This window comes from Gallinula chloropus, assembly GCF_964237585.1.
Source record: "Gallinula chloropus genome assembly, chromosome: 4".
NCBI lineage: Eukaryota > Metazoa > Chordata > Aves > Gruiformes > Rallidae > Gallinula > Gallinula chloropus.
This window is the reverse complement of record NC_140088.1, coordinates 86,033,904-86,055,699: the sequence shown is the minus strand read 5'-3', so window position 1 is coordinate 86,055,699 and position 21,796 is coordinate 86,033,904. Positions and strand designations below refer to the sequence as shown.

The window sequence follows — 21,796 nt, the reverse complement described above, 5'->3', positions numbered from 1 at the left end:
CACCAAGAGGAGATTATGGGGAGAAGGACCTGGGGGTCCTGGTAGATGACAGGTTGGCCATGAGCCAGCAGTGTGCCCTGGGGGCTGAGAGAGACAATGGGATCCTGGGGGGCATCAGGAGGAGTGTGGCCAGCAGGTCACAGGAGGTGATCCTCCCCCTCTACTCTGCCCTGGTCAGGCCCCACCTGGAGTCTTGTGTCCAGTTCTGGGCTCCCTGGGATAAAAAAGACAGGGATCTCCTGGAGAGAGTCCAGAGGAGGCTACGGAGATGAAGGGCCTGGAGCATCTCCCCTGTGAGGAAAGGCTGAGTGAGCTGGGGCTGTTCTGCCTTGAGAAAAGACAACTGAGAGGGGATCTTATTAATGGTTATAAATATCTGAAGTGTGGGACGCAAAAGGAAATAGCCAAATAGTGTTACCCTCCATTGTCTCTGCCCCCAAGCCTGAGGCTCAGGAAGTCTTGGCTCCTGACAAGCAGTGGTTCATAGAAAAGAATATCTACGCATTCACTGTGCCTTACACCCTCCCATCACTATCTGCAGTTGGACACTGGTGAAGACAGGAGACATGGCAAACCACAGCTCAGCCTGACAGCCCTTACAAGCATTACGTGCCTATCAAGACATGTGTCCTTGAGGGTTTTAATGGGACTTTGCCTCTGAAAGGGGCTGTCTGGACATGGCAGCTATCTCAGAGCACCGATAATTCCTGTGTCAGGGTGTTATAACGTTGGAAGGCTCAAAGAAGATTTCAATAAAACCACAGACATTTTTTGCTACTCAAAAATTATTTCTTGGCTACCAGAGCACTAAAAAAAAAACATATTCAGTCCCACCTGAAAAATCCATTTAAAAATTGCCTAGCAACTGGGTCATTCAGCTCCACCAATATGTTAACAAACGGTAATAAATCTGCCCAAGTCTGCTATTGCATTTGATGGTGACGAAAGCAAAGACAATTCAGAGTAGCTGAATGAGTAATGTAAACCATTACTCACATGTGCAGTGGCAGGGCCTGGCAACAAACACTTCTTCTGCAGCATCATTTTTTAATTACCTTTCTGCAGTTACTGCACAGTTATGGACATAACAGATAATTTTTATTCTAACATCTGGAAAAATAGAATTTTAAAGCTTGAATATCTCTTTTAGTGAAATACATAATTAAAAAAATACTTGTTGCTATAAAACTAGTCCTTTATGAAAGAGGCATTTCCATTTACTTTTAGTAAGTTGATTTTACATTTACCTGTAGCAATCCATTTCTAAAAGTATATTTGATTTAAATTAACTCTATGGATACCTGCAAAATCTACAGGCTAAAAATTTAATTTATATCTGGTTTAATGTCAGATATTAACAACAAAGTTAATGTAAATCTTTCATATTTTGTCACACAACTATAAAAAGAATGAAAAGTATGTCACTTAAGAAAAATGTCTATTTAGCACCTGTAACAAATCAATCCAGGACAGCCTTATTGATTTCCACTGTCACAAGCTAGAAGAAACTGGATTGTGGTAAGGATTTTTAGGTTGAATTTTTTTCCTTCTCTCTAATGGACAGTTGTACACAAGCAAACAAGAGCTAAAAAGTTCCAGTTCTTATCAGGGAGCTATCTCAAGGAAATACTTTCAGTCAGGATGGCACTCAGGTATATACTTAGCACTAAACAAGTACTTATAGTTGAATTAATAGGAATTTAAATTGTTTTCATCAATCAAGTGCGTAAGAATGAACCACTGCGTTGCTCACAGTAAATCCCAGAGGCACACAACTTAATTGTAAGAAACCATTCTGTAAATGAGAAAGAAATATTGTGGCCAAGGAGCAAACAATTAAAATTTTTAAGAACTAGAAAGTAGAAATTTAAATTACTCTCAGCTCATAAGCAAACACATAGGTAGTGAGTATCAAACCTGAAGCAATCTACTACTAATATTCTGGTTTCAAGTATTTATAAATTAGCATTAGATTATATGTTCCCACTTGCTCCAGTTCCCCATGCTGGGTGTATTACAGTATATTTTTATGAACAAGATCACCAGCAATAGTTTTACCATTTCCAGAGCAATATTACTCAAAACATGTTATTTTGCCAATATCCTAGAATAGTTTGGATTGGAAGAGACCTTAAGGATCACATAGTTCCCACAGGCCTTTTGTTGAGGAGACCGTGTTCCCATCTCTTGCACTGCAGACATGCAATCTATGAAGGTGCAAGAGGGAGAAAAGGTTCCCCAGCAAGAACATAGGGGTGGGCTGGTTTTGCCATTGCTGCCACTTTGAAGTGATTTTCGTGCCTCTCTCCTGTGGAAGTTTCAAAGGGAACAACACACCAGGACAATCCAAAAGCTCACAGGACTTGTCCCAGTTCCTTAATTTTTTACCCACACCTAATGAAAATGATGATCACACTCTCCTATATCAGACTATAGCAAATCATTGCTTTAAGTAATGCAGATCTTAAGCCAACACCTTTGCATGACTTAGTAACAATATAGCACTTGAAAAGTATTCTGATTTTGGATTAGCTGATAAGTGTTGGATAAAAAGAATGTACTATAATCGTACCCCACAACTGGGCAACCATTCCAGGAAAAAGCAAATACTAGTAAAAAGCCTACTGAATAAATACCAGTCTTTTTCAGGAAGTTTATTTCAACATGTATGGGTATAACATCATTGCAGTACCACAGCACCTGAAAACAGACCAAACACAGCAATTTCTCTTTTTGAGCTCTAAAAATTTCAGACTTCCTATGGCATTCTCCAAACACTTGGAGTTTTTCCTTTCATTTCTTTTTTTAGCTGACAAGAAACAAGACAACTACTAATTTCTCACCTAAGGTTTTTTTTTTCTTCCTTTTAGCCATTTAGAAAACAAGAAAGCAGATCAGAATTTCACTGTAACTAGATTATGCTAATCATTTATACAAGTTTGGTAAGAGACCCAGGGACAACGTTTACCGTGGGAGAATGAGTCTTAAAGCAGTTTGTTTGTTTTGGATGAAGTGCTCAGAGCAAGGAGGACAAGGCTGTTCTGTGAGCACTGGTTCCATGAGCATCTTATCTCCAATGTGTTTTGTTCTCCCAGCTCCCTATCACCTGCACACCAGTATACTCAATCCAGTTGCAGATGGGCTGACATGATCACTACCACTTGCATGGGAATTGATGGCTTATTTTTCCCTATAGAATGACTCATAAAAATAAAGTATATGTTACATGAATAGATGTGATAGTTCATTATTTGTCAAGTACCTCTGTCTGCCACATTGTATGTATTTCATCTCTAAATAAAACCAAATTTAGAATATAAACTGGGCTGAGAGATACAATATAATATGGGGGAAAATATACAAAATATATTTTTCTAAATTCATTGAATTCCAGAATTAAAGAATTTTATTAAGTATTTTTTCTTTTTTTTCCCCCTGCTTTCATTTGTCTTTTGGGGGGAGGAGGGGGATGGTGATGACAGATGACACCTCCAGAAGGCCTCCTATAAAAAGAAAAATATTTGAGCAATGTTTGACTTGCCATGAAAGCAATTGAATTTTCAGGGCTAAGGTGGCAATCAGAGTTGATCAATATGGTGAACAGAACACATGAGCTTGATCATTATGGAAACTGCAATGTAACAATGCCAGATTTTTTTCATATATGTAGATTCTATCAAGATAAAAATCTTCACTAAACCCAGAATCTATTAAACTCTCATGTCTACTAAGTCACAGACTAAGTCACAGACCCATTTTAAATACATAGACTTGTAAAAGACAATTAAAACTCAACTAAAGAAGCGGCTTTTAGATTTACTAAATTTAGGCCACAGTAGATAAATTTACAAGGACAAGCAACATCATGAAAAATCTCATGATAAGTGTGTTATGCAGTACTACAAAATGTAATTATAAATGTTAATAAAGGTTTTATGAATATGAAGTTGCCCACACACCCTCAGACAAAAGTGGAACTTAATGAATCCAGCATAAGGCAACATTTTGAGGGGGGGGGAAAAAAAGCTTTATGATAGTTCCACCCTACATAAATGGAAATGCAGGAACCCAGCATAAGTATGCTTCCCTGCTGGACTTCTGTGAAATTAGACTGTGATTACATATGCATTTTCTGGTTAAATAATCTCCTTGCAGAGTGTTCAGATACTGCGGTGACAAATACATCATCTCATACAGAGAGCACAGTGACAGTATCACATACCTGCACAGCAAACCATGTAACCTCAAATTTCACATCATATAAGCTTACAGCAGTCATTGACAAGGAAATCAATGAAGATAATGGTTTTTTTATCATATATGGGTAGCGTGAAGGAGAACAGGGGTATCACAAAAATATATATACATGTTGTATTCAAATATATATACTCTTAATATGTGGCCTTTGAAGCCTCAGCTTTCTGGTTACATCAGTAAAAGAAACACACACTAGAAGAGCAGCTGACTCAGTGCAGCTGAATTGACTCATAAAGAGTATGTATTACCTAGGTATATGCCAGCAGCTCAGTGGAAAAATTTGTAATTAAATTTTCAGTTCATACTGCCAAGTATACAGAACATTTGTAACGACTGATTTTCCAGTGAATGAATGAGATTTCTTTAAATGAAACTTATGAAACTCAATATATAACCAGCTGATGAATTAAGACCCAGCAGCCTGTTAGCCTAAAACACTTTTCTCTAAAACAGGAAATTCTAAACCAAAAAAACCCTGCAACCCTGCTGATTCCTGCAATAAAAACACACTAGCACAAAAGCTGTGTCACAGCAAAGAGTAAAGAATTACCTAGGAACCAGATGTTACCATGGGAGCCTTAAGGAACCACTGATATACCTACTGTAAAAGCAAGGATCTAGTAAGAGTTGGGCAGAGAAAAATACAGACCATCATCACAGAGAGTGGCCTGAAGAAAGGCAGAAGAACTTTTGGGTTAAAAGGAGCAATAAGGTTTTTTTAATGCACAATAATTTTAACAGAAACTACAGGACATAGATCAATGATGTAATCAGTAGAATTTTCTTGGCCAAGGGAAGTATCTGAAGGAAGAGATTGAAATAGTCTATTGAAATGGGAGCATTGAGAAAATCCTGCATAAAATTACTATAGGAAACTAAAACCTAAAATTAAAACCATCACCTCCAAAGTTCTAAAACTGCTTCTCTACTAAATTTCCACCCCATAAAGAATGAGAGCTTAAATATTTCCAGTAGTTTTCCTTCCAGCTAAAAAGTATTTAATTCCACTTTCTTGACGTGCTATTCATAGCTTTTCTTGGTATTTTGGAACAGAACGGTGCCTGGGGACAAAACCAGGCAGTTGGCAAAAGCGAAGGGTTGCAGGGACAACCAGGAAGACAAGGAGGTGAGAGGGCTACATTATATAAAATTAAAGATCCTTTGGCTTCCCTGTCATGGCCACAAGCTGTAGGTCAGCAGAAGTATGAGCAGATAATCTTTTCAGGCCAAGGTTTTGTCCTTCGTAGCAGCAGCTCTGCAGTAGCACCCAATTCTAACATGGGATGAAGAAAGACCCTCTGTAAAATTACTTCTCTGCTACCAGAGTAGAGATTCCTGAGAGGCACCGATTTTCTCATTTTAAAAACATTTTAGAAAGCCAAATGCTTCTTGACAATTGAAAGTTAAGAGGAGAGGAAAATACTACCTAAAAATGAAAGGGCTTGATTGTTTTTCTAAGTATGCTCAAAAAGCACAGTGTGGGTACGAACACCAGCTATTCTAGTAGCCTCTCTTTATACTGCTTTATACTGGCTGAGTCTGTAACCTCAACTGGATGTGACTGGTATGTATTTAGTAATAACACTACACAAGATTTTAGAAGAGAATTAAAAGGTAGAGCGCCACATAACAGTACTCCAGATAAAAATGTAAGTGCCCTGGTCACTTAAGTCCTTTGTCTCAAGTAGCAGAGGGACTGCAGTGAATCAGCAAATGATGGATTAACAACTACACCTGAACAGTACATTAGCATGCACCTTCATCAGGTGCTGATTTTAAGATGCACAAGACCAAAAAAACCTCTCAACCAGTACTCAGGGCCACGACACTGGTAGCAACTTGCACTTTAATTCCTCATAGGAATAGGGATCCATTTCCAAAACTTAAGCACCAAATTATTGGCTACTTAATAGCACTTTCATGGGCATCAGCTCACAAAATCACCGGCAGAGACATCCACAGATCCAGTCACAGCTGTCCTATTATGACTGGCAGTGGCTTACATCTACTTCCTCAGAGAAAATTTCATTCCTGCTTCCTTCTCAGCAAACACGGACAAAAAGTTTGCAGACAGAACAACTCTGAAGGATGCAACCTGCCTCAAGGCAAATTAGCATTAGGAGCATCACTGTTAATGAACTGGGAAGTATCATTTAAGTGGCTTAATTTATTCTGACTTAGATTCTAACACAACTGTTTTAGTATTTCTCTGCTGACAAAAGCATATATAAAGATACACCATTCTAAGTACTTAATTTAGACAAACCTCACACTGCTCGGTACAAACTGATATTCTGGGCTTACTATTTCCATGAGAAATGTAAAAGAAGTTATCTACAAACGTTGAATGTCCTTGCTGGCTCATCCAGCCTAAAGAGCTTTTGCTGGTTTATAAAAAGAAAAGCAGACCAACACCAAGCCAAAGGAAAAACCCCACAAAAACACCACAAAACAAACACTCCCCCCCCCAAAAAAACCCCAAATCACACCCCACAAAAAACCAAACAAACCCACACAAATTGAAACCAGAAAAGGAAAAATCCCTCACAGTGATTGAGGATACTTTCCTAAGTCTAAAGAGAAAACTGCAGGGCCAATCACTTGAATAGAGAACACAATTGTGTAACTTGATTATACCAATTTTACTTAGGAACATTTTTAGTTCAATGAAAAAGGCTCAGAGTTTTGAAGAACATATACATTACTAAAATCTTATTAGAAGATGTATAAAATATTATGCAGTCACTTCAGTATTGAGCTCAACATTTCAGTCAAGTCTCAAAGTGCTTAGTAACTTTTGACCAGCAAAATTTAAACACCTACAAAAGCTCTAGGATGATGATTGCAACAATAATTTCCACTCCTGCAGTTTGTCTATTGCAAGTAGAAAATCAATTTCTAGAGCAGACTATAGACCCTAAGGACTAGGAACAGCTACTGCAATTTTTGCTCATGTCACAAAGTACCCACCACACCTTTCTCTTTAGTAATAATTTCTCACTAATTTCTACATAGTATTCAAACCCAACTACGACATAAATAAAGAGAAGCACTCCCAATACACCCTTTGAGAAAAAGAAATTGCTTTGAGCTGCATTGGTCCACTCTGTATATTACACTACTGGCATATATCTATCAACAAAGTTGACAGGCACTAATGGAAATATGTACAACTTCAAGCATTCAGCCCAGAGAATTTATAATCCTTGTGTAACAGGGTATATTAATAACAAAAATAGGATGGCTGCCACATCAGCAGGTATGTGAACTTCAAAACAAGGTCTAGGCTTTTCAGTTTCAAGCCACGGTCCAAACTAACAATGGCTGAGGAATAATGACAAAGTACTTTTGATAAAATGCTGAAGCTCCTAAATTTCACTTTGAGAACAAACCAACTTTTCAATCTCCATGATATGGCACTGCAGCTTTCTACCTACCTTTCACTGCAGGTGAGGAACTGAAGAAAACCTGACAAGGCAACCAAGCCAAGAACACAGGGAAATCCCTGACAAAGACCAAAAGCCTCAAGGAACAAGATAGCAACCAACATCTGAAAAAAGAAAATCATGATCCAAACTCCTTTTTACTTGTCCAAACAAGCTAGCAAGGAATCAGAAACTTCTGTCTCCAGATATGTCTACACCATGGGGAAGTGGCCAGACACAGCTCACATCCTGGATTTTTTTCTTCTGTGTCCAAACACACACACAATTAAATTACCACTCCTAAATTCTTGATATTTGCAATAATGCAATTAAAAACACACGCTGGATGAGAAGACATGTCTGTAAAATGGCATTCATTTGTAGTTGGAAATAATTGACCTAGCCCAAATACATCTTGAATAAACAAGCAAGAACATTTGAATTCAGAAACTCCAAAATCAAGATAACTATTTGACAGTGAATTTATCCTTTACCTAAGTGGCAACAATGCAACCACTTTTTCAATCCACCACGTTCCAACAGCCAACATATTATACATATCTGAAAACAGGGTCCCTCAAATTAAAAAGAAATAAAAAATACAAATATTAAGAGTTCACAGAAGCATTCAAAGATCTATTATGTGATGGAAGATAAGAAGGAAAGTAGATTAAAATGATATGGACTCAGTAGAAGACAGGAAGGAAAAATAATTTACATACACACAGAAGTCTCTGTGTATATAAAATACATGTAGTGCCTCATGCATTCGTTTTCCTCACATTTTTGAGCCAATTACTTTTTCAGAAAAGTAAAAAAATACCTGGCAATTAAAGTCTTTCAAGCATAGTAGTAAAAGCTTAATAGTTCTGCACTACAGAGTGCAGATATGTGTAATTCACTGGGAAAAATTGAATAGGTTAATACGTATCCCCTGGAAACGGCTCAATATTCAGTAGCCATTCAGTACCCTGGATTCATTATGCTTCTATATGAATACCTTCTAATAAAAGAACTCACCATTAGCATAAGCAGATACAATACATTTTCATCCCTATAGACCAAAATGAAATGAATCAGGAAAATTAATTCCTGTTGCAAATCTCATTTCTCAAAAATCCTGCTTGGAAAACTTACAGTATAACTGTTTGTACAAGCAGATAAGGTTTTAGAACAAGAAAGGGGGCATGTCTAATAATATGATCATAGAATCACAGAATATTTGGGTTGGAAGGGACCTCAAAGCCCTCCCAGTGCCATCCGATGCCATGGGCAGGGACACCTTCCACTAGCCCAGGGTGTCCAAACCCCATGCAGCCTGGCCTTGAACCCTGCCAGGGATCCAAGGCAGGCACAGCTGCTCTGGGCAACCTGTGCAAGGGCTTTGGCACCCTCACAGTGGACAATTCCTTCCTAATACCAAATCTAAATGTACACTTTTCCAGTTTAAGGCCACTATCCCTCCTATCACTCCATGGCTCTGTAAACAGTCCCTCACCAGTTTCTTGTAGGACCCCTTCAGGTACTGGAAGGCAATAACACAATATATACAGTATGATATATATGATACATGACACGATGGTCACAAGCAGAAGGCTATCTTGTTATTTCACAATTTTAAAGGTCAGTATATTATTTTATACTCGCTCATGAACCTTTCAAAGCTGACTAACTTGCAGTCTGATTGTTGCTTTGAGAAAGTAATTACATTAGACCTGGACTTGGTGCAATAAGTGGACCCTAATAAGTCACAAAAAGTCCACAACCAGCTCTGTCAGGAAGACAGAGTCAAGGATTCATCAGTTCCCCACCCCTTCCATCCTAAATCCATTCTGACAAGCAAGATAAAGTTTTTTTGGGAAAAAACCCTGAACAAATAGAAAAACAGGACATGGACTGAACGTGCCATAGGCTGTCAGGAGTTTTAAAGGTGGGACTAAAGGTGTAAAAATCTTCAAATATTGGATGGCATGATACAAGATAAGCAAAGCAGTCAAATGAGTCAGGTTCCATGAAAACTGTGAGAGACCCTGCAACAACAAGCAAGCGTCAATGGCAAAGGGTTACCCTCAGGAGACACCAACCTGCCCTCTTGCTCCAGGATCCATCCTGCCAGGCTAGGGACATAGACACAACACTGCTAAGCCACACCTACCAAATATCTGTCTGCAGTAGCTTTTAGCAGGTGAGAAGTCATTTATGGTTTACCCTCTTCACAGAATCACAGGGGTTGGAACTCAAGAGATCATCATCTTCCATCCCCTCTTCCACACTAAGAGTTCATTAAGCTAAATTTAACCCGTATTTCTTGGTTTTAAAAGGCATATATGATCAATTCAATCTGTATTTTATATTTAAAACTAATTTATAAAGAAAAATACTCACCTAAAATAAGGTGTCAGGGCTACTTTGTTACAATCATGCTTTTTTTGCTAAATACTCTTTTATTTACAAGCGAGCTGTTGGCCCAGAGCAAAAGAAGTTGAGCAAGTAGTCCCTTGCTTCACACTGCCTCACCATCTAAATGAAAATGGAAATTCTAGTACTGACTTCATTTAGGACTTTAAAAAGACTTATTCTAAAATAAATATAAATATCTAGATAAGGGAAAATTTCTATTCAGCAACATAATATTGCTTGTGTATTCTTCAAAGGTCATCTGCACAATATTGAACACATCTGTGTTGAATATGCTAAGCATGAGTTACATATGCTCAATAAGCCCATTAATCAGTCATAAAAGGAAAAAACACAGAAATACATTAAATAAGAGAGAAACTTCAATATGCCAAGGGGAAAATATTAACCATCCCATTGAAAGAATCTGAGCGCTTGCTGCTCAGACACATAATAACCAAGAACACCAACCACTTAGGAAGCTTCAAGAAGAGATACTAAAACTTAATTTACCACACAGGTAACTAAATAACAGTAATTTAGACCATGTGCTTAAGGCAAGACTGCAATACGTTTCTAAATTTCTCTGGCTGGAAATCAATGACTTGTTTTAAATACACCCAGTTCATCTCTCTCTCTAGTTCTGTACTACTGCAATTTATAAAACATTCAAAGACAGCTACAAAATACATTTGGATCCACTGAAAAGTGCAAACCCAACATAATCTATATTCCAAAGAAATAAGGAAAGGAAATAAAATGATCTCCATATCCGTGCCCTGAGTTCTTTGAACTGAAGTGAGTCAATCTTCAGAAATACTTATGGAAGGGAAATGGAAAAAAAAAAATACCACTGCTTTTCAGATCATGGATCTATTATAATTAGGTTAATTAACACCTCAAAGCAAAATCTTGTAATTAGTGCATTCTTTTTGTAATCAGGCTTATTTCATAGACTTTCTAACTTTAGTGGATTGATGACATACAGCAAATTAAGTTAATGAAAAATAAAAAGCAAGTAAGATTTTTACATCACTCAAAAACGAAGCTAAGACAAATTACAAACTTTAATATTCAAATAGCTTCTGAAGTCATTAGAAGCATACGGATTTAATCAATAAGCTGTGTACATATTTTCCCTTTTTCCAGTCAGATCTAAGACAAAAACCAAGTAATTCTGCTCCTGCTTCCCCCCAATTCATAAAGTTAGAAACCTAATTAGTGCAAAGTATTTTGTTCTTCCAGTAATTCTTTTCCCAGTTTTAGAACTCCTTGTCAATCTAGGTATGCTCTTTAAAAATATATCCAGTTTTTAATAAAAAATTCTGGTAACACTGAGTTACTGACCATTCTAGGAGAACTTTTCCAGCAGGTGCATTATTTATAGTTTATTTACAATTTATATTTATTTATAGCTTTAGTTTCCAGCCAGAAGATTTTGTAGCATAAAAACATCTTCACTGTGCTAAAACTTTTTGCACATAGAGAAACATATATTGGTTGAAATAACAACTCTTAACTACAGCCTATTCCTGTAAGCATTTACATACCAACATTCTTACTGAAAATCATTTGAATGACAGGATGTTTTAATTTCAGAGTGTGAATCCCATATTTGAATTGTTTAATTCTAGAATATTATTTACAGTACAGGGACTACCAGAAATAGTCTTAAAGCCTACACTGGCAGTTAATTTATGACAGTTTCTTTTATTGATAGGCCTACATATAAATGAAATACCTACAGTCTTTAACCTACCATTAAAAGACAAAACTGGAATCATTGACATAAGTCCTCTCTGATCTCCTTCCAATCTGTCAACATCATTTTTGCAAACAGGGAATCCTTCCATAATAATCTCATTAATGCTATGTTCTATCAAGAATACTACCTCACTAAATTTATTTTATACCCACCAGCTGATCCACTTAAGGATTATATTATCTTTCACCACTGTGAGCTCACATTCAGTTGGATATCATAACACCTATTTTGAAGTTGCTGCTTAACAAGCCATACCAAGTCCCTGCTCCTACAGTATATGACTGACATTATTTTCAATATATTTGATTCACATTTGGTGGTACTAAAATCCCTTTTTTTCCAGTTAACTCCCTGTTAAAGCACTCAGTGACATTATCAAAAAGTCCTAGGATTTAGAACTATTATAGTTCTATACATGGTTATATTAGCAGTTATTTCAACTCCTTCATTTAAACCACTGGAAAGAACGTGTCAAATACTTTTACTAAGTATGAGTTTATGATACCAAAAAGAATTTGCTTATCAGCCAAAATGAAAAACCATTATTTCTTTTGTTATAAGGCCACCGGCCATTAACTATGAAATCACCTTTTAAAACATCAGCTGATATACCTATGCTGCTTCAATTAGCATTTCTGACATAAGAGAAAAATGATTGTAATTTACCAATACATTTGCTGACTGTGAGCATTTTTGGAAGGGATACATAGCTCAAGAGAGATTCTGGAAAAAATAAAACATAGCTGCTTTTCAAGCAAACTGAAAAGAATCAACTAAAAATGCAACCAAAGGCATTTTTTTTTCCTCAAAACTATTAGATGTGCCCCTTCATACAGCAATGACCCCAACTAAATGAACAGGATTGTTAAGAACCTGCTGAGTTGTACGTTTGAGGACAGCAAAAGACTCAGCTCTGCTTCACTGCATCTTGCTATACATCTTCAAGGACACAAGTAGAAGGAGGATATTACAATAATTACTCATATTACTTTGATCTTTTTGCTTAAAATTTGCAAGTCCCAGGCAAGAACACCATTCTCTGAAAATTCTTCCATGAAAGATTTGCAAGAAAAACACATGCAAGAAAAGAATAGTTAGGGAAATGGTTAGACAGGTTTGAAAACTTCAGGCTCTACTATTTTGGTGGAAGTAAAGAATAGAATAGAATCATTTCACTTGGAAGCGACCTACAACAGTCATCAAGTCCAACTGCCTGACCAATTCAGGGGGCTGACCAGAATTTAAAGCGTGCTATTAAATACTGTCAGGCTTAGGGCATCAACCACCTCTCCAGAAAGCCTGTTCCAGCGTTTGACCACTCTCTTGGCAAAGAAATGCTTCCTCATGTGCAATCTAAACCCCACCTGGTGCAGCTTGAACTACTCCCACATGTCCTATCAACTGGGTACCAGGGAGTCAGGATGAAGACAGTATCAGGGACTTTCCCAGACTTCAACTATACAATTGCTTACACTAATTCTTCCCTGATGAATGCCCTAGACTTAGAGGAAAGATTCTTCTAGCTCCTCCCTGCCCTGATCTCTTCATTGCAATTCACAGATTCTTGTAACAGAGCCACAACTGGAGATAGCAGCAAAACATCTTAGTGTTTACTCTAGCTTGAAATTCAGCTGTCTCTTCTTGTTGTTTATGTATTACACTTCAGTCAAGACACTAGCCCCCCATTATGATTACACTCTAATCAGCCATGATGGGGCACACTTCAGAGCAGTTCTTTCTTGAAAAGTCTGGTTCTTCGCAAGGACAGTTGGCATCCCTACTTGCCAAGCAACAAGGTTTGGGGTAAGGGAGTTATATTAATGTGTACACTTAAATATGTGTTTCTACATGATGTATGTCTTCCTGTCAGTAGATAGAAAGTTATTCAGTGTCTCTTCTCCTGGTTTACTCTAATGAGATGTCATAAGTCTGGACCCAAAGAGTCCAAGTTCAAGAATACAGACGGATCTCAATTTATAAGTGGATATGATGCTCTGCAGGTGGAGAAGAGCACCTGTCTTCTGCTCCTGTAATAGTCAAGGCCATGACACAACTTACAGAACAGCATCAAATCAGATAAGTTTATTTATTCACTGAATTTTCAAAGACATCCAGCAAAATCCTTGTCAGAACTTACTCACTGCACTTGGATATATTCATGTCTTACACAGCAAACCTGCTTCATAAGGTCAGACTACCTGTCAGACTGAAGAGTCAGAGCAGTAAGTGCTTTTCTTGAAGTTAAACGGTGATGAAAACAGTTTTGTCCATACCACATGAAGTTAAAAACCACCTTCTGGCAAACCTGAATCACTAACAATTTGCTAATTATAAACAAGATCAAAGAGTTTGCCAATGGATGGGAAGTCTAGCACTTAAAAATACACAGTTACTCAGCAGAGTATCTCCATTTTAGCCAAAAGCTTTTTTCATTCACCATGTATTGTACACCTAAGACAGTCCCACCGTAACTTGCATTTCCAGCTCTAATACACCAATAATAATTTTTCTTACTATTTCTCCATATTGTTTTTGGGGCAGAAGAGAAGAAAAAGAAGCCATTGTTATTTCATTGCTCTGAGTTTAAGCACCATTATTCCATAAAACCAAACATAGGAGCAAATGGATGAGATCTAAAGTGCTCTGACTCTTCATTCTCCCTCTAGCAAACATTAAACACACATATGCATCATCTCCTAAGTAGAAACACATTCATAAACACCTTTAAACAGTGAATAAAATTACTGGCAGGCACAGCCTGACAAGGTCCAGACCTTACAGGACACTGCCTACTATAAATAGCACAGTTTTCCAGCAAGGGAAATTAAAAATAGAACAGATAAAATTCAGTTAAAGGTTCCCTTAGCCAGCAAAAAAAGTAACCACACTGAGAAGATCTCAACTAGAGTTTACAGAGGCACAGTTGTTAATGAATTCAACAGCAAAGAGGAAAGAGAAATGGCCAGAATACAGCAGATGTTTCTTGAAGAATCTAATGGATGAAACAACCATCACAAAGTAAACAGGCACATGGTAGTTTTTAGTTCAATAAAAAATATTTTCAGTGATAAATAGTATCCTGATGGAGAAGCAAAGGTCAATTCTGTTCCTATACAACACAATAATCTCATTAAAAGTGTTTAAATTTCAGTTTCAGTCAGAAAAGAAAAATGCCAAATTATCATTATTCATTATTTAGCTCTGACTCACTGACACAAATGGCCATCACCTAATCAGCCCAATTATTACAACTGAGGATATTAGGATTCCTTCCTACTATCTCACCAAAATCTACCCTCTTTTAGATTAAGGCCATCACCCCTTTTTCTATCACTGCATGTCCTTGTAACCAGTCTCTCTCAAGATTTCCTGCAGGACCCTGGAAGGCTTCTAGAATTATCAAAAAAAAAGCTTTTATAATTAATTTTCCCTTAGGTCAGCCCTTGAAGAAACTTCAGCTCAATCCAGCTATCAAATGGGAGCAATTGCTCAAAAATTCTGTGTGGTTACTAACACAAGTGGAAGATGCATACAGGGCACACAGTGCTCCATTAGCAGTTACTCAACTCTTCTCAAAAACCTTTGAAACATTCATACACATTCACAAACCCTCCAAACAGAAATCTACGTGTGTACATGCATATGTGTGCTTCTGATGTTCCTCCTTGACAATAATAACCAATATTTCCCATGAGGATTAGTAAACACAACAGGTTTAGAGCCCAAGTGCAGTAAAAAGCAATGTTCACTGAATATAAGTTATGTCTAGGTTAACTGGAATGGCTGGGCATACATTTTTGTTTCTCACAGCAAAACAGAAATCAGTCCATTTCCCAAAAACACTGCAGAAGCAATTACACTAAGCACAAGCTCTTCAAGAAGTCATCACTAGTTAAAAACTATTTTGTATTTTATGTAATGACTTGTTTCATAGAGATAAATTACTTCATTTTACTGAGTGATACTATAAACAAGCAAACAAAAAACCCACCAAAATCATTATTCAATTAGTCACCTTACAACATGCTATTGTCTCATACTAAACTACTATAACAGGCATCTTAACTTCACTGGGAAAAAATACCAAAAACAGGCAGGAATTCAGAACTATCTCTTCACAGGAACACTGGAAGGACAGACGTGTGTCACACCGTAGGAAATCAATACCAGTCACAAAATATCTCCATCAGAAACACTTGCTATTACCTGTGTATTGTTACAATTCTGATCCAACATATAATTGGACAAAAAGATCGTAAAAAGCACGACTGCTGCATGTTTCTGGTAACATGGGCATGTTTCTAAACCAGCCACTGTGCCATCTACATATCTAGGAAAGTTCACTGAGAAAAAACACAGGTTGACACTAGAAAATTGAAGTCTCACCAAAAAGAGCACAGCTTATGTAATGTTTTAGCCCCAAAACAGTGGCTGAGTGCCACACACCGCTCCCTCAAGTCCCAGAGGGGAAACAGAGCCCCTATGGGTTGGGATAAGGACAGCTTTCTGACAAAAGCACCCTGAAAGGGGAACACCACCACAACACCATAGTAAATTACACTCGCACCCAGTGATAACAGAGAGGACCTTACCAACCTGACGATCACACAGAGCACTGCACTGATGCAAGGGCTGACCCGACACCCAGCCACACTCAGACTGCTCTGGAGATACCCAGGAGCACCCCACCCAAACCAGCCCCTTTTATGGAGGAGTGATGTCAGGTGGTGTGGAAACAGCCTGGGCTAACTCAGCTCACCTGGGCTGGCTGCTCAGGGAGGTTGGCTCTGACCTGGCTGGAACCAGGACATCTTATATTCAAAAACTACACACAACTCCTTCATCTCTTCATCCACAGGTTCACACATGAGTACTTTTGGTGCTTCTCCAGAAACACTATTGCATTGATGTTCCTGGTTGACATTTGAGTTTTTGTTCATTTGCTTCTGTGTTTTTTTTTTCCCCCCTCTCTTTAACATATATAACTTGTATTGATATTTTTATTTCATTATTATGCAAAACCACCAGAAACAACCAACAAACCAACCAACTCTCTGAGTCCTTATGGGCAACCTCCACAAACACTATTTTCCAGCTATATATAAAATACCAGATAATGGCAGTTAAGTCCTTTCTAAAAATTTAATGATTTTTTCATATGAAAACCATGTATAAAATTGTAACTTATCTTGGTTAGTATGCATGAAGGTGAGAATAAGAGGCAGTATCCCTTGAAGATATATTTTAGTTACACATTTCCTTATAAAAATTTCATAGAATTAAAAATTAGAAGTTATAGTAAAAGAGATAAAGTATTCTAAACTCTCAGAAAAAAACCCTAGCAATAAATACATTTACCTTCTACTTTTAGCTAAATGCAACATTGAAGCCAGAGAAAAGAATCACACATTGAATATTAAGTTCAACACTGCTGAAAACAGAAATTCAAATAAATTTTGCAATTTTTCTTACAAATTATCAATAAGAGTAACACGGCAAAAAAAAAACCCAACAGGTGGCAGGGTATATCTGTTACTCTTTAAACATGACAAGAAGTACTGGAAAAACAGGCACCCCGGAAAGCCCCAAGACTCCAACACCTGACAGCTGAAGAAAGTTTTAATTAGTTTGCTAGTTCAGGGCTTCCTAGAATAAATGCAGTTCTCTCATTTCTAATGTGTTCTCATGATCAGTTAATGGATTTTTTTTTTCTTTTGCCTCCAGCTCAGACAACCTTCCTGTCTTATAATTTCTCCTAAATCATTTCATAGGTTATCCATATCCACTCATCTAGAACACTAATGATCTTGTCTAAAATTCACGGTTAATGCACCATTCCTCTGACTCACCGAGGCGGGTCTTTTTCAAATCCACATCACATTTCTGCATTACTTCTCAAAAATTTCTATAGAAATAGGTGGATGTGCCACCATTTGAAAATCTGTCACTCGTGTGCCTGTATATACCCTGAGTTCAGAGCCTAAATGCCCCAGACACAGAGACACAAAAGACTTGATTAGCATTTCTGCAACCCAAAAACTTATGTACAGCTGTTTCTGTTTTTTTCAAGAATTCTCCAAAATCATACACAGCCTGGGTAACAAGAGGATAGTCTAAATATTCATATGGGAATGATAAAATAAAACATGGATTTGTTTTGGTGGTGCTAGAAATCACAGAATCAGGCAAATTTTGATTGTACCTGACCTCAGGATGTACATGACCATCTACTCTAAACTCCTGGTCAAAGTAGAACTGCCTCTAAAGTCAGATCTGGAACTCATACATCACAGTTCTGCTGCATTTTGTGGCCATTAAATCTCTCTCTTCTATCCAGTGACGTGTTATCAATGACTTATGGAAGAACTTCACTGTGATTTCTGTATTAAGAAGCTTTTATGAATCTACAGTGGACTTCAGAGTTCAAACTGATTAGGAATTAAATATTTATGTGTTTATCTGCCAAGATAAACTTTCAAATCAGACATTCTATTTCGGGAGGAGAGTGCTTTGAAACTTTTTAAGCAGATCCAAACCTTTGCATGTGGAATGTACACACGGTGTCTTGTGGAGGATGTCACTGCATAGACAGATTGCAATCTAAGCCCAAACAGAGGTGAACGAGACACTATTCCTGACTTTGGTCAACCAGACTGTACATGCAATTTTAAGCAGAAAAAAAGAATAACTTTTGAACTGGTATGATTGTTAACTTATCTGAGCAAAGCAGAAAGAGCAGCTGAATAATCTAAGCTAAAAATGCAACGGATAAACACGATTTGAAAGTAGCACATTTCTCATCCCTTTAAGCTTTGGTGATTTTTGTTTGCACAAAACCCTTGCATTAGTCAAATATACTTTACTGGATCCAAAGTAGAAGAAAATAAGTAAAAGTACTTATGTCTCTAATAGGAGAAATTCAATTACGTGTTCAAAAAGGCTTTTTTTATATATCCATACTATATAGAAACCTATCAAATGAAGAAACCAGAACAGAAATATTCCTAAATGTTGAATGAAACAACAGCCAATCATTTCTCTTACTCCTCTTGAATGCACTTTTTTTTCTCTAGTGGTGCTGACATACCACTCAAATGCAAACACATCTTTCATCATCAAAATACAAAGGTAAAGATTTGGGCACCTCAGTTTCCACCACCTAAGAAATCCATGCCCTGTAGTTCAGCTTGTAATTTCTTTATTTACATTTGTTGAGTTGTGCTATCAAGCAAAAATTGAGCTAAACAAAAAGTTAAACAACTTGAGAAACTACAGAACTATAAAGGTACTTTCACTTCTTGCGTGATGTATATACTCTACTTTTCGAGCAAGGTATTGGAAAATAAAACAAAGGGAAAGGAAAACAGGAAATTAATTCACAGAAGACAAAATGATGTCTTCTTTTCACAACAGATCATGGTTCACAGCAGCTTCACCAGCTATGCCAACACCAGGATCAGAGTAACAGCAAGCTTGTAACCTCATTTTCAGTTAGTATTAAAATGAATTCAGGATTTTAGTCTGTCTTCCATATGAGCAACAAACTTATCAAGAATTATAATGAAAGTTAATTACCATGTTATCAACAGCTATGCTAAATAAAACATATATCTCTCTCCCTTTGAGTCTGTAAAGTTGTGTACATTGTTAGCGATGTTCATGCTCAGAATAATTTGTAGAAAGATAATGTGGTGTGTTTTGTTTTGTTGTTGGTTTTTTTTTTTAAACAAAGAGAAAAGAATAGGTGTAATTTATTTTGAAAGCAGCTCAATCTAAGGAGCACAGGAACCCAATTGACACTTTGAGGGTTTTTTGTTTGTTTGTTCGTTTTCTTAAATCTCTGTTTATTCTGAAAACAAAAACATCAGGTCTGGTCTCTGAAAGGAAGGTGGCCTACATTTCTAACCAGCAGACCGGTCTCAAGTTCTAGGATATCTATGGGAAACCCGTTAGTAACAGGTGGATGGACAGATGGGGTGAGCCAGCATTCCATTTTAATATAATGAGCATTCCTAGAAGAAAAAAATGACTTGCGAGTGTATTTTACATAACAGAGCTACCCATCTTGAAGCTTACTAGAACAGGATTATGCCATCAGCTTCCCATTATTCATGGCAACACAGAAACTGAGAGATGTGAGGCCGTGGACTCAGCAAATCGCGCTGATGGTGACAGGAGTTTGATGTCTACTGCCATATTTCTCTGGACTGCAGAGCTTCTGCTGCTGCTGCTGTGCTTGCACTAGCAGCACATGTAAATTTGTACAGACAGAGAGAACGTGATGTGCATAGACAGAGATTTTTCCCTGACAATGAAGAAACTGCTCTACATGATTAAAAAGCAGGAAATATTAACATACACATCATATATGTTGCGTAGTGTCACTGTTGTCTTGCTCTTTTTAGAGCAATTTAGCTTGTTAGGAAATTTTACTCATTGAAAGATAACTAGTTGAGCATATATCCCCAGTAAATTGCAGCATGAAATAAAAAAAAGTTTTAATAGATTCTTTAATTTGGCAGGTTTTGTTTGTTTTCAATGCCAACCTGTCTTCCATGGTATATCAACAAACTACGCATATGTACTCTTGTCAATCCCTGTCTTAAATTAGATATTTCATAAATTACTAAACTGTTTTTAAAAGACAAACACAAGTAAATAGTTGTTGCTACTGTATTCTTAGTCACACTTTCAGACTATAAATTATTTAGAGCAAGAACTTTGAAACATGTTTGAACAGAGCTTTCCACCAGAGATCACAAACAAAAACTGTTCAAGATATTTATTATCAAAGATTATTAAGATAATTATATAAAATGAGTAACACAGCACCAGGTTAAAAGAAGAGGCAAAACAAATCAAAGATACTTGCCTGGGTAACAAGTGGCTCCAATAGCCTCTCTACTGTGAGAGTCCTGATCTCCAAACTTTTGGGGTCCCATTTTAAAATGATAGGTGACGTTGCAGAAGTCATACTCCCTAGAACAAACAAAATTACACAACATCCATGATATATCCAAACACTGCATATAATTTGTATAGAGAAAAGCATGCATGCTACTCCCGTTCACATATAAAACAGTCTCCACTATCTGGCTAGTGTTCCTCTACTCCCAAGAACTCCCTGGTGCACCATTGCTACATCCACTGAGTGCTTAAACATTTCTATCCAGAATTTTTCTCTCTCCTATATCCCTTAATAATAGATATCCTATCACACTGCATACATGCTGTCTTGGGTGTAGAAGGCAAGGTTTTGGTGGGGTAGCGACTATAAGGTGGACTCTGTGAGAAGAGGACAGGGGTTTCCCCATGCTGGACACAGTATGGAACCACCCCAGGACGGAGCTCAGTAGTGATGTTGTTTACACATGGGAAAACACATCTAAGAATGGACAAAGCACTGCCTGACAGTGTGAGGAGTGAGGTAGGGCGAGACACAATCCCACAAACCCCAAGGGCAGAGAAGGAGCAGCAGAGATGAAGTGTTATGAACTGTCTACAATGCTTATTCCCTGCCTACCCTACACTGCTCAGGGCAGAAGCAGCAAGGAGGTAGAAGACTGATGAAGTGAAGCTGAGACTGGGATAAAAGCGAGGGTGGAAGGTGCTACAGATTGTTTTTTCTCATGAAAATTAATTTTCCCCAAGTCAAGGTCTGTTTTGCCCTTGCTGGTTATTTGTGTCTGTATCCCTGTCTTCATCTCCATCGATAAGATTTTCATCCTGCCTTCTCCCTCTGCCCTATTAAGAACAGGGAATGAAAGAGTGGCTTGGTGAGCATCTGGAAGCCAGCCAGGGTCAACCCACCAAGACAAGGACCACAATGAATTGAATACAGTTTGCTTTTTGACTAAAACTTCCCCAGAGTATTCAGGATTTCGTAAGTTTACAGCAAAAATGGCAGTAGTCATTTAAAAACAAAAAGGATTCTCCAGACGACCTTAGGCCT

The 21,796-nt window shown here is 37.5% G+C and overlaps 1 protein-coding gene across 3 annotated transcripts in view; it reads right to left on the bottom strand.

The window, feature by feature from the left end:
- The window catches only part of CTNNA2 (catenin alpha 2), a gene marked incomplete at both ends in the record, with an annotated part of 407,127 nt that extends 386,309 nt beyond the window's left edge, over positions 1–20,818 (bottom strand). For all 3 annotated transcript variants that reach the window (XM_084262814.1, XM_084262815.1, XM_084262816.1), the window contains one exon: positions 20,717–20,818. In XM_084262814.1, the coding sequence (XP_084118940.1) occupies positions 20,717–20,818 (102 nt within the window). The remainder of the gene's footprint in view (positions 1–20,716) is intronic.
- Positions 20,819–21,796: the final 978 nt, after the last annotated feature.